Genomic DNA, 12,814 nt, shown 5'->3' with positions numbered 1-12,814 from the left:
AGCTGGAGTGCAGTGGCATGATCTTGGCTCACTGCAACCTCCGCCTCCCGGGTTCAAGCGATTCTCCTGCCTCAGCCTTCCGAGTAGCTGGGACTACAGGTGTGCACCACCATGCCCAGCTAATTTTTGTATTTTGAGTAGAGACGGGGTTTTACCATGTTGGCCAGGATGGTCTTGATCTTTTGACCTTGTGATCCACCTGCCTTGGCCTCCCAAAGTGCTGGGATTACAGGCATGAGCCACCGTGCCCGGCCGGCTTTCACTTTTTAAACATTTAATACAAAGATAATTATTTAAATATTTGCCTCCTGAAAAAAAGGGACAGTTTGAATCCAGAGGGAATGAGTCTGTGATGCAGTTCCTGATGATTAGACAAGCATGAAACAGTTTATTACTCAGCTGAACACGGGAGGTCTCTGTGGTAATTTTGACTGTTGATTTTCTAAGTCACATACATATTAAAAATTTATTATTAGTGGCAGGCACAGTGGCTCACACCAACATAGTGAAACCCTGTCTCTGTTAAAAAAAATACAAAAACTAGCTGGGAGTGGTCACTCGCGCCTGTAATCCTAGCTACTCAGTAGGCTGAAGCAGGAGAATCGCTTGAACCAGGGAGGCAGAGGTTGCAGTGAGCAGAAATAGTGCCATTGCACTCCAGCCTGGGCAACAAGAGTGAAACTCCATCTCAAAAAAATAAATAAATAAATAAATACAAAATAAATTAAAAAACTATATATATATATTAGTAGCATTATTGATTAGTATTCCAGTGTATCAATATATCACTGATTATCCTAAGATTTACCCATTAAAAGATATTTGGGGGCTGGGCACAGTGGCTCACGCTTGTAATCCCAGCACTTTGGGAGGCCGAGGTGGGTGGATCATTTGAGGTCAGAAGTTCAAGACCAGCCTGACCAACATGGTGAAACCCCCGTCTCTACTAAAAATACAAAATTAGCTGGGTGTGGTGGCACATGCCTGTAATCCCAGCTACTTTGGAGGCTGAAGCAGGAGAATCACTTGAACCTGGGAGGTGGAGGAGGTTGCAGTGAGCCAAGATTGCACCATTGTACTCCAGCCTGGGCAACAAGAGTGAAACTCCATCTCAAAAAAAAAAAAAAAAAAAAGATATTTGAGTTGTTTACAATTATTGGTGATTATGAATAAAGCTACTATAAATATTTGCCCAAAAAATTACCTGCAATGGATAATGGTTAAAGACCCCAAGCATAAGAAACCCTGATGTTGAAATACTACATAAGGAGGAGCTTACAAATAAGAATCCCGTAAATTTTCCTTAAAGTACTCTTCAACATATCTGTGAGTTGCATTTATCTAATAAAAAATCTTGGCCGGGCACGGTGGCTCACGCCTGTAATCCCAGCACTTTGGGAGGCTGAGGCGGGTGGATCACGAGGTCAGGAGATCGAGACCATCCTGGCTAACATGGTGAAACCCCGTCTCTACTAAACATATAAAAAAAATTAGCCGGGCGTGTTGGCGGGTGCCTGTAGTCCCAGCTACTCGGGAGGCTGAGCCAGGAGAATGGCGTGAACCCGGGAGTTGGAGGTTGAAGTGAGCCGAGATCACGCCACTGCACTCCAGCCTGGGCAACAGAGTGAGACTCTGTCTCAAAAAAAAAAAAAAAAAAATCTTATCTAGCAGGGCAAGAAATCTTAGGGGGCTGTAGAAAACAGTGGTACCAACAGAAAATATTGTCAGGGGCTGGAGGGAAGGGAGAATGGAAAGTGACTGGTAACAGATATAGGGTTTCTTTCTCAGGTGATGAAAATGTTCTGGAATAGGATAGTGGTTCATAATTGTGTAACTATGTTAATATACTAAAAACCATTGAATCGTATATATCAAAAGGGTGAACTTGGCCAGGCCAGTGGCTCACGCTTGTAATCCCAGCTACTCTAGAGGCTGAGGCAGAAGGATCACTTGAGGCCCGATGTTCCAGACCAGCCTGGGCAACACAGTGAGACCCTCATCTCTAAAGTAAAGAAAATTAGCCAGGCTTGTTTGTACCTGCCTGTAATCCCGGCTACTTGAGACACTGAGGCAGGAGGAGCTCATGAGTCTAGAGTGACAGAGTGCTAGTTCTATTCAATTGGGTATTATATGCTTTAAATATTATGGTTTTTTGTTTTGTTTTATTTTGAGACGGAGTCTTACTCTGTCACCCAGGCTGGAGTGCAGTGGCGTGATCTCAGCTCACTGCAATCTTTGTTTCCTGGGCTCAAGCAATTCTCCTGTCTCAGCCTCCCGAGTAGCTGGGATTACAGACACACCACCATGCCCAGCTAATTTTTGTATTTTTGGTAGAGATGGGATTTCTCCACGTTGGCCAGGCTGGTCTTGAACTCCTGACCTCAGGTGATCTGCCTGCCTTGGGCTCCCAAAGTGCTGGGATTACAGACATGAGCCAGTGTGCCCGGCCAATTTATGGTACATTCATATAATGGATTATCATGAATTTATTAAGTATCATGATTTAGAAGAATGTTAACTTGGGAAAATACTTATAGTGAATTATCAAATGACAAATGTGGGTACCACTGCAGTATGAAGCTATGTACAAGGATGGATGGAGAAACACAGAAATCAGTGATTTCCTTTGGGTGGGAGTTATTGTTCTATATATTTTTCTTTTTTAAAATAATTAATTAATTAATAGGTTTTTTTGAAACAGAATTTTGCTCTTGTTGCCCAGGATGCAGTGCAGTGGCACGATCTTGGCTTACTGCAACCTCTACCTCCCAGGTTCAAGCGATTCTCTTGCCTCAGGCTCCGGAGTAGCTGGGACTACAGGTGCATAATACCATACCCAGCTACTTTTTGTAGTTTTAGTAGAGACGGGGTTTCACCACGTTGGTCAGGCTGGTCTCCATCTCCTGACCTCAGGTGACCCACCCACCTTGGCCTCCCAAAGTGTTGGTGTTACAGACATGAGCCCCGGCACCTGGCCCATATTTTTCTTTATAGTTAATGTATTCCTCAAGTTTTCGCCATTGATATTACTACTACTTCTTCTTCTTCTTCTTCTTCTTTTTTTTTTTTTTTTTTTTTTGAGATAGGGTCTCTGTCATCCAGGCTGGAGTGCAGTGGTGCAATCATAGCTCACTGCAACCTCAAACTCCTGGACTCAAGCTATCCTCCCACCTCAGCCTCCCGAGTAGCTGGGATGACAGGCATGCACCACCATGCCTGGATATATATTTTTTTAATTTTTAATTTTTATAGTAGTAGTAATAGGGAGGTCTTGGTATGTTGCCCAGGTTGGTCTTCAACACCTGGGCTCAAATGATCCTCCCACCTCAGCCTCCCAAAGCACTGGGATTATAGGCCCACAAATTGATTTTTTAAAAGGATAAGATGAGCTGGGCATGGTGGCTTACGCCTGTAATCCCAGCACTTTGGGAGGACAAGGCGGGAGGATCATTTAAGCCCAGGAGCTTGAGACCAGCCTGGGCAACATAGGGAGCTTCTGTCCCTACAAAAATTACAAAAAAATTTAGCTGGGTGTTGTGGCACACACACGTGGTCCCAGCTACTTGGGAGGCTGAGGCGGGAGGATAACTGGAGCCCAGGAGTTTGAGGATGCAGTGAGCCTTGATCGGTCCACGGCCACTCCAGCCTGGATGACAGAGCGAGACTCTTTCTTAAAATAAAAAAAATAATGAAATAACAATTTAAAAATAGATAACTTCTATATAACAACCAGGGAATGATAAAATGGTTTTGAAAAAATTCCCAAGAGTTGGTAAAATAGTATATTACTATGAAAGGATAAAAACCAAAAAATGCCGAAAAGGTTCATGTAATGTTTAAGAACATCGGGCTTTGGAGTAAAATCTGGTTTATAGTCTAGACTCTCTCCTTGGAAGAGTGATAGAACTTCTCTGAGCTTCCTTGTTTTTTTTTTTCTCCTTCCTTCCTTCCTTCCTTCCTCCCTTCCTTCCTTCCTTCTTTCCTTTTTTTGACGGAGTCTCACTCTGTCGCCCAGGCTGGAGTGCAATGGCACGATCTCGGCTCACTGCAACCTCCGCCTCCCGGGTTCAAGCGATTCTCCTGCCTCAGCCTGCCAAATAACTGGGACTACAGGCGCGCACCACCACGCCTGGCTAATTTTTTTTTTTTGTATTTTTAGTAGAGACGGGGTTTCACCGTGTTGGCCAGGATGGTCTCGATCTCTTAACCTCGTAATCCGCCCTCCTCGGCCTCCCACAGTGTTGGATTACAGGCGTGAGCCACCGCGCCTGGCCGAGCTTCCGTTTTTCTATCTATAAAATTGGGATGATACGAATATCATAGTGCTGTTTTTAGGATTAAACCAGATTATAGTTGTAAAACGGCAGAACCTGTTGCAGGATAAGCCCTCAATAAATGTGAAATGCTAACAATTATTGTTAAACAAATGTTATATAAAAATGCTCTCACCCTCACCTCCCCAGGCTACCCGGGGTAAGAAAGGGTAGACAAAGAGGAAAAATCCTCCACATGGGGCAATGCATCCTCCTATTTTAAGGAAGAATCCAGAGGCTACCATGCACCTTTCTTAGCATATACATCACTTTGTCATTCTCTGGTAGAGTCGGCCCTGAAACTACACCCTTTCTATTTTATCCAATCACATCACCCCTAAAGTGAAAGGCACTCCACCCTTTCTGGCCCCAACTCCCACCCCTAGCTTCCCAGTTTACTTTTCCCAGTCACTCATTCCCCTCTTCCCCGCCCCGCCCAGAGGTCGTGGCTTCTCCCTCGCCCCGCCTACTTTCTAATTTTCCCGCCTCAGTAGCTCTTGGCCACTTAGGGATGTAATTGTTTCTTTTCCCCCGCCTCTTCGTGACGTTATCAGAAATAAGACCTATGATTGGTTTTTCCGGAGCAAGAGCCGGCCAATGACAGGCACATATTTTTGGTGCAGCTGGGCAGCCAGTATTATCGCCGGTGATTGGCTGGAGTGGCCCGAGTCGGGAAAATGGCTGCGAGTACCTCCGTAGTCCCGGTGGTTGTGACGGCGGCAGTGGCGCCTGTCCTGTCCACAAACAGCGATTTCTCAGATTTGCGGGAAATTAAAAAGCAACTGCTGCTTATTGCGGGCCTTACTCGGGAGCGGGGCCTACTGCACAGTAGCAAATGGTGAGATATTGGAGTGGGAAGGGATGGGGCTTGAATCCTTGGCCTTGGGGCGCTTGTCGAGCTGATCTAGTTTGTGTGGGTGTTCCAGGTCGGCGGAGTTGGCTTTCTCTCTTCCCGCATTGCCTCTGGCCGAGCTGCAACCGCCTCCGCCTATTACAGAGGTAAGGACATGTTTACTCTGAGCGCTCCCCATCAACCCAGGGATGTGCCTCAAGAGCCACTGAGTGTCCAGTCACTGGAGGAGAGCAAACTGCTTAGCGGGAGTGTTTGTAGAGGGAATTCAAGCATTCAACGAGCTGAGTGTTTTAGAGGGAATTCAAGCATTCAAAGAGCTGAGTGTTGTCAATGATTTTATCCATCTAGTTTTCTTGAGCTTTGAAAGACTTGGTGGTCCTCTTATTTTAAGCTGGAGAGAATTAGTAAACAATTATTGCTTATGATTTCAGCCTTTTAGTGCTTATAGCCAAACCTAGACATAAGAGTGCCTCATAATAGTAAATATTATTATAAGGAATTATAAGACTATCTCATAATAAATATGAGATAGTCCAAAAGGATGAGAAGAATAAAAAGTTTTGGTCTGGCGCGGTGGCTCACGTCTGTAATCCCAGCACTTTGGAAGGCCAAGGTGGGCGGATCACGAGGTTAGGAGTTCGAGACCAGCTTGGCCAACACGGTGAAACCCCGTCTCTACCAAAAATACAAAATTAGCCGGACCTGGTGGCGCGCGCCTGTAATCCCAACTACTCGGGAGGCTGAGGCAGGAGAATCTCTTAAAGAACCCAGGAGGCGAAGGTTGCGGTGAGCTGAGATTGCGCCATTGCACTCCAGCCTGAGGGCAGAGCGAGACACTGTCTCAAAAAAAACACAACAAAAAACAGTTAAAAAAAGTTTTTACAATACCTACACTGTTGTCTGATCAGCATAGGAAGTAATGGTTGAGTTTAGGCGCTGGGTTTAGATGATCCTGGGTTCAAGTGACCTTTGGCAACTTAACCTTCTGAGCCAATTTCCTCATATGTGCAGTGACGATAGTAATAGTACCTATTCAATGGGGATATTGAGAGAAGTCAATGAGATAATAATATAGGCTGCTTAGAAGTGTACCTGGTGCTTGCATCTATATTTCAGTCAAGTTCTTTATTAGTAGCACCAATGTGGGCAAATGATTTCTAAGTGACAGCCTTCTCATCTATAGGTAATGTTAATAATTGCTAGATTTTCAAGAAGATTAAATAAAGCAATAAGTAAAGCATACGGTATACTCTTAGGTAAATTTTTTTTTTTTTTTTTTTTTTGAGACTGAGTCTCGCTCAGTTGCCCAGGCTGGAGTGCAGTGGCGCAATCTCGGCTCACTGCAAGCTCCCCCTCCCGGGTTCCCGCCATTCTCCTGGCTCAGCCTCCGGAGTTGCTGGGACTACAGGCGCCCACAATTGCTCCCGGCTAATTTTTTGTATTTTTAGTAGAGACGGGGTTTCACCGTGGTCTCGATCTCCTGACCTTGTGATCCACCCGCCTCGGCCTTCCAAAGTGCTGGGATTACAGGCGTGAGCCACCGCGCCCGGCTAACTCTTAGGTACATTTTTTTAGTCAATCCAATTTATATCTGTCTCACTAGCTTTTACTCCTGTGCCCACTTTCATAATGCCTAGGCCCATCGTTGATCCTGAATAGGATAAATAATTGTTTTTGTTGTTTAAGTTTTAGATTCAGGGGTTACCTGTGCAGGTTCGTTACATGGATATATTGTGTGATTCTGAGGTTTGGTCTTCAGTTGAACCTATCACCCAAATAGTGAACATAATACCCGATAGATAGTTTTATTTTGTTTTACTTTTTTTTTTTTTTTTTTTGAGACGGAGTCTTGCTCTTGTTGCCCAGGCTGGAGTGCAATGGCATGATCTCAGCTCACTGCAACCTCTGCCTCCCAGGTTCAAGCAATTCTTCTGCCTCACCCTCCGGAGTAGCTCAGATGACAAGCACCCGTCACCATGCCCAGCTAACTTTTGGTATTTTTAGTAGGGACGGGGTTTCACCATGTTGACCAGGCTGGTCTGGAACTCCTGACTTCAGGTGATCCATCTGCCTTGTCCTCCCAAAGTGCTGGGATTACAGGCATGAGCCACCGCACCTGGCCAGATAGTTTTCACCCTTTGCTTTTCTCCCTCCCGCCTTTTGGAGTCCCCAGTGTCTTTTGTTCCCATCTTTATCTCCCTGTGTACCCAGTGATCAGCTTCCACTTGTAAGTGAGAACATGCTGTATTCGGGTTTCTAGTTCTGTGTTAATTCATGTTGGATAATGGCCTCTAGCTGCATCGATGTTACTGCAAAGGACATGATTTTGTTCTTTTTTATGGCTGTGTAGTATTCCATGGTATATATGTACCACATTTTCTTTATCTAGTGCACCATTGATGGGCGCCTAGATTGATTTCATGTCTTTGCCATTGTGAATAGTGCTGTGGTAAACATGCAAGTGCAGATGTTTTTTTGGTAGAATATTTTCCTTTGGGTATATACCCAGTAATGGGATTGCTGAGTCAAATGGTAATTCTATTTTTAGTTCTTTGAGAAATCTCTGAACTGCTTTGTGAAGAGGCTGAACTAACTTACAATTCCACCAACGGTTTATAAGTGTTCCCTAAATAGGATAAATAACTATTGAATGAGTAAATAAAGCATATTTATTGAGAAGTAGCACCTCAGTAAATATCACCCTCTCCTGAGGGTTCATATTATATACAGGGATTTTACAGACATTGCAGAAACCTGACCATTACTGAATTATTGTAAACTATTAGCTATTGGTTTGTTGAATAGCTTTCAGTGTGCTGTGAGAATGATTGATTCAGCAGCCTCTTTACTAATTTGTCGTGTACTTAGTGTTTTCAGGTCTTCTCTAGGAACTGTCTCTAAAAAAACCCCAGAATAATGTTTTGATCTAAAGTTTAAACTACAGTAAACCTTAAAACTGTGATTTATTTTATTTTATTTTATTTATTTATTTTTTTGAGACTGAATGTTGCTGTGTCACCCAGGCTGGAGTGCAGTAGTATGATCTCCGCTCACTGCAGCCTCTGCCTCCCAGGTTCAATGGATTCTCCTGCCTCAGCCTCTGAGTAGCTGAGACTACAGTCGTGTGCCACCACACCCAGCTACTTTTTTGTATTTTCAGTAGAGATGAGGTTTCACCATGTTGGCCAGGCTGGCCTCAAACTCCTGACCTTAGGTGATCCGCCCGCCTCAGCCTCCCAAAGTGCTGGAATTACAGGTGTGACCCACCACACCTGGCTTGCTTACTCTCAGTGTTCTATAAATATTACCCAAGAAGCATGTCATATAAGGCTTTAAACTTGTTATCCTTTGTCTTGGACCCAAAGCTTTTTTTTTTTTTTTTTTTTTGAGTCTCACTCTGTTGCCCAGGCTGGAGTGCAATGGCATGACCTCCACTTACTGCAACCTCCACCTCCCAGGTTCAAGTGATTCTCCTGCCTCAGCCTCCCAAGTAGCTGGGATTATAGGCACTCACCACCACGCCTGGCTAATTTTTTGTATTTTTAGTAGAGATGGGGTTTCACCATGTTGGCTAGGCTGGTCTCGAACTCTTGACCTCAGGTGATCCACCTGTCTTGGCCTCCCAAGGTGCTGAATATAAGATGTGACTAGGACCAATTGTGGCTTCTTGGTTTAAAAACTCAGCCTGGCTGAGCATGGTGGCCCATGCCTGTAATCCGAGCACTTTGGAAGGATTGCTTGAGGCCAGGAGTTCCAGACCAGCCTGGGCAAAATAGTGAAACCACATCTGTACTAGAAATACATGGTGGTGCGGTGGAACACACCTGTGGTCCCAGTGACTCCGGAGGCTGAGGTGGGAGGAGGATCACTTGAGCCCAGGAGGCTGAGGTTGGAGTGAGCTGAGATTGCGCCACTACACTACAGCCCAGGAGACAGAGTGAGATCCTGTCTCAAAACGAAACAAAATAAAACTCAGCCAAATGCTAAATGCCTCTAAATTATATGTAATTTTCAGTAGAACGTTCCAGATTCTTCCCATAAGCAAAAACAAAACAAAAAAATTTAAGATAATATAATCCAAATAGTAAAACTTTCTGAATTATAAAGATATATAGACTGTTATGAATATATTTTATGCAGGGCCTATAATATGTATGTATACATAGGCTTGTATAACCTGAATGCTTTTCATTATAATCCATTTTGTTTTCCTGATGATGCCTTTCTTGATTTTTTTGTCCCACTCAACAGTAATGAGTATTTCTTATTCAAAAAGGCATAATGCAGGTGAAAGGGTTGGGGGGAAAGAAACAAGTGGTGAGTGGATGTGAAAAGGGCCCCCAGAATCCTAAATTAAATGGCCATATTTAGGACATGTTGATCCAATGAAGAAAGCACTGAATATGTTTTCGTTCCAGTTTTGTGCTGGTGATGTTCAGGGCAAGAAAGAGGAGGAAAATAAAGTTATTCAAATTTAAATTAACTCATCCTTAGAATTTGGGGGATTGGGCCGGGCGCGGTGGCTCATGCCTGTAATCCCAGCACTTTGCCGAAGAGTTCAAGGCGGGTGGATCGCTTGAGGTCAGGAGTTCAAGACCAGCCTGATGAAACTCTGTCTCTACTAAAATATAAAAATTAGCCGGGCATGGTGGCGGGTGCCTGTAATCCCAGCTGCTAAGGAGGCTGAGGCAGGAGAATTGCTTGAACCTAGAAGGCGGAGGTTACAGTCAGCCAAGATCGCTCCACTGCATTCCATACTAGGTGACAGAGCGAGACTCTGTCTGAAAAAAAAGAATTTGGGGGATTCAATTTTTGTTTTTTGTTTTTTTTTGAGACAGAGTCTTGCTCTGTCACCAGGTTGAAGTGCCATAGTGTGATTTTGGCTCACTGCAACAAGCGATTCTCCTGCCTCAGCCTTCCAAGTAGCTGGGACCCCAAGCACACAGCACCACACCCAACTATTTTTTGTGTTTTTAGTAGAGACAGGGTCTCGCCATGTTGCCTAGGCCAGTCCTGAACTCATGAGTTCAAGCCATCCTCTTGCCCTGGTCTCCCGCAGTGCTGGGATTATAGGTGTGAGCCACTGCGCCCAGCCAAGGATTGTATGTTTTTAACTTAAATGTGATATTATCTAATTTTTTTTACCTAGAGAATTATAGCTGTGTTCTGTGCCTTCAGCAATACTAAATTATGACAAAACTTTATTGAAGTACAAAAAACAAAAGTAATTGCACGTAAATTGCATTTATGTAGGAATTTAAAAGACGGGAGAAGGAATAGAATGCCAATATTAATGCTGGATATTTTATGTGACTCACATTTTCCTCAAGTCAAATCTGTAAGGTCAGTATTATTGGCTTCATTTTACAGATGAAGAAATGGATGCTCAGAGAAGCTAAGTAACCTCCCTACCAATGTCCTGAAACCAGGAAATCAAAAAGTCAGAATTTGAATCTAGATCCTTAATACCAAAGCCTATTCAACTTTCTACTACATTTATAGAAACAATACACATTTATGAGTGTGTTAGTTTAGTTTTTTAAAGTTTTCTTTTTTCTCCATCTTTTTATTTTGAAAAAATATTTTAGAAAGAAAAGCTTGGCCGGGTGCAGTGGCTCATACCTGTAATACCAGCACTTTTTACTCGGAGGCTGAGGCAGGCAGATCACTTGAGGCCATGAGTTTGAGACCAGCCTGACCAACATGGTGAAACGCCATCACTACTAAAAATACAAAAATTAGCTGGAGGTGGTGGCACACACCTGTAATCCTAGCTACTTTGGCAGCTGAGGCACAACAATCGCTTGAACCTGGGAGGCAGAGATTGCAGTGAGCTGAGATTGCGCCACTGCACTCCAGCCTGGGTGACAGAGTGATACTGTGTCTCAGAAAAAAAAAAAAAAGTTCTGTGGGCTTACTTGGTAATAAAATAAATATATAAAATTATATATATATGCATCTACATATTCTAGGTTTTTAGGAGGAAGAAAACAATCATTTTTCTCTCACATCTTGAAATTAATGAATATACTTTTTAGATTTGAACATTTGTTGTCCTATTCCCAACCACTTACACAAGCTTGTTTCCTTTTTAGGAGGATGCCCAGGATATGGATGCCTATACCCTGGCCAAGGCCTACTTTGATGTTAAAGAGTATGATCGGGCAGCACATTTTCTGCATGGCTGCGATAGCAAGAAAGCCTATTTTCTGTATATGTATTCCAGATATCTGGTGAGGGCCATTTTAAAATGTCATTCTGCCTTTAGTGAAACATCCATATTTAGAACCAATGGAAAAGTTAAATCTTTTAAATAGCTTAGCAATGGGCCACTGAATGAATGTACTTTATAAATGCTTAGCAATAATTAAACAAAGATATCATAAATAAAGTTAAAAATGGTGGTACAGAAGAAAATATTCTTAGGAATGACTAACAGGATAAGTAACAACCTGATTATTTGCTTTAGGTTATATAAGGTTCTTCATGCCTGTAAATTAATATTATTGTGTAAGAAGTTAAAAAGCCTGGGCTGACTTTTAAATTTATAAATTCATTTATCATTTTTATAGTATATTTATTGTTTTTCTTTCATGACTATTAAAAATTATGACTGTAAAGGACAATACAAGTAAACCAACTTAATACTGTATTGAATAATAATTTAAGTATAATTTATTATTTTACTTTGAAACATTATGAATTTACTTGCCTACTTTTTCTTAGTTTTTATCCATATAAATTGATTAAAAAAAACATTTTATATACTCTCATTTCCTAGTACAAGTTGAGTGTCCCTTACTTGAAATGCTTGGGACCAAAAGTGTTTCAGATTTCGGATTTTTTTCAGATTTTTTTTTTTTTCAGATTTTGGTATATTTGCATTATACTTACTGGTTGAAATAAAAAAATGCTCCAGTGAGCGTCATTGGTGCTTTGAGTGTCATTGGTGCTGAAAAAGTTGTGGGTTTTGGAGCAATTCAGATTTCAGATTTTCTGATTTGGGTTGATCAACTATTAGCATAGCTTGTATTTGTCAAGCATGGTAACTTCTTGCAGTTATGGACTATGTTTAAGTCATCTTTTTTTTTTTTTCCCCAATTTACCATTTTCACTTTTTTTTTTTTTTTTTTTTTTTTTTTATTGAGACGGAGTCTCGCTCTGTTGCCAGGCTGGAGTGCAGTGGTGCAATCTCGGCTTACTGCAAGCTCTGCCTCCCGGGTTCATGCCATTCTCTTGCCTCAGCCTCCCAAGTAGCTGGGACTACAAGCACCCGCAACCATGCCTGGCTAATTTTTTTGTATTTTTAGTAGAGACTGGGTTTCACTGTGTTAACCAGGGTGGTCTCAACCTCCTGACCTTGTGATCCACCCACCTCAGCCTCCCAAAGTGCTGGGATTACAGGTGTGAGCCACCACGCCCGGCCCATTTTAATATTTTTAAAGTTTACAATTCAGTGGTATTAAATGCCTTTATAATGTTCAACCATCACCATCACCCATCATTAGAACATTTTTTGTTTTGTGAAACTAAAATTCTATACCCATTAAACAATAACTCTCCATTTTTCCTTTCCCCCAAGGTAGGAACCCTTTGCAACCACTATTCTATTTTCTGTTTCTATGATCTGTACTATAAGTACCTTACA

At 42.5% G+C, this 12,814-nt stretch overlaps 1 protein-coding gene across 1 annotated transcript in view; it reads left to right on the top strand.

Annotated features, from left to right (window-relative positions):
* The first annotated feature begins 4,979 nt into the window (after positions 1–4,979).
* Positions 4,980–12,814, top strand: part of CDC23 (cell division cycle 23) — a 33,295-nt gene continuing 25,460 nt past the window's right edge. Inside the window, exons 1-3 of the mRNA XM_005557892.5 lie at positions 4,980–5,151; positions 5,240–5,312; positions 11,262–11,399. Coding sequence (XP_005557949.1) covers positions 4,991–5,151; positions 5,240–5,312; positions 11,262–11,399 — 372 coding nt within the window. The 5' untranslated portion in view covers positions 4,980–4,990. The remainder of the gene's footprint in view (positions 5,152–5,239; positions 5,313–11,261; positions 11,400–12,814) is intronic.

Source organism: Macaca fascicularis, chromosome 6, assembly GCF_037993035.2.
Source record: "Macaca fascicularis isolate 582-1 chromosome 6, T2T-MFA8v1.1".
Lineage (NCBI taxonomy): Eukaryota > Metazoa > Chordata > Mammalia > Primates > Cercopithecidae > Macaca > Macaca fascicularis.
The sequence above is the reverse complement of the archived record's forward strand: the minus strand, read 5'-3'. Positions and strand labels throughout refer to the sequence as shown.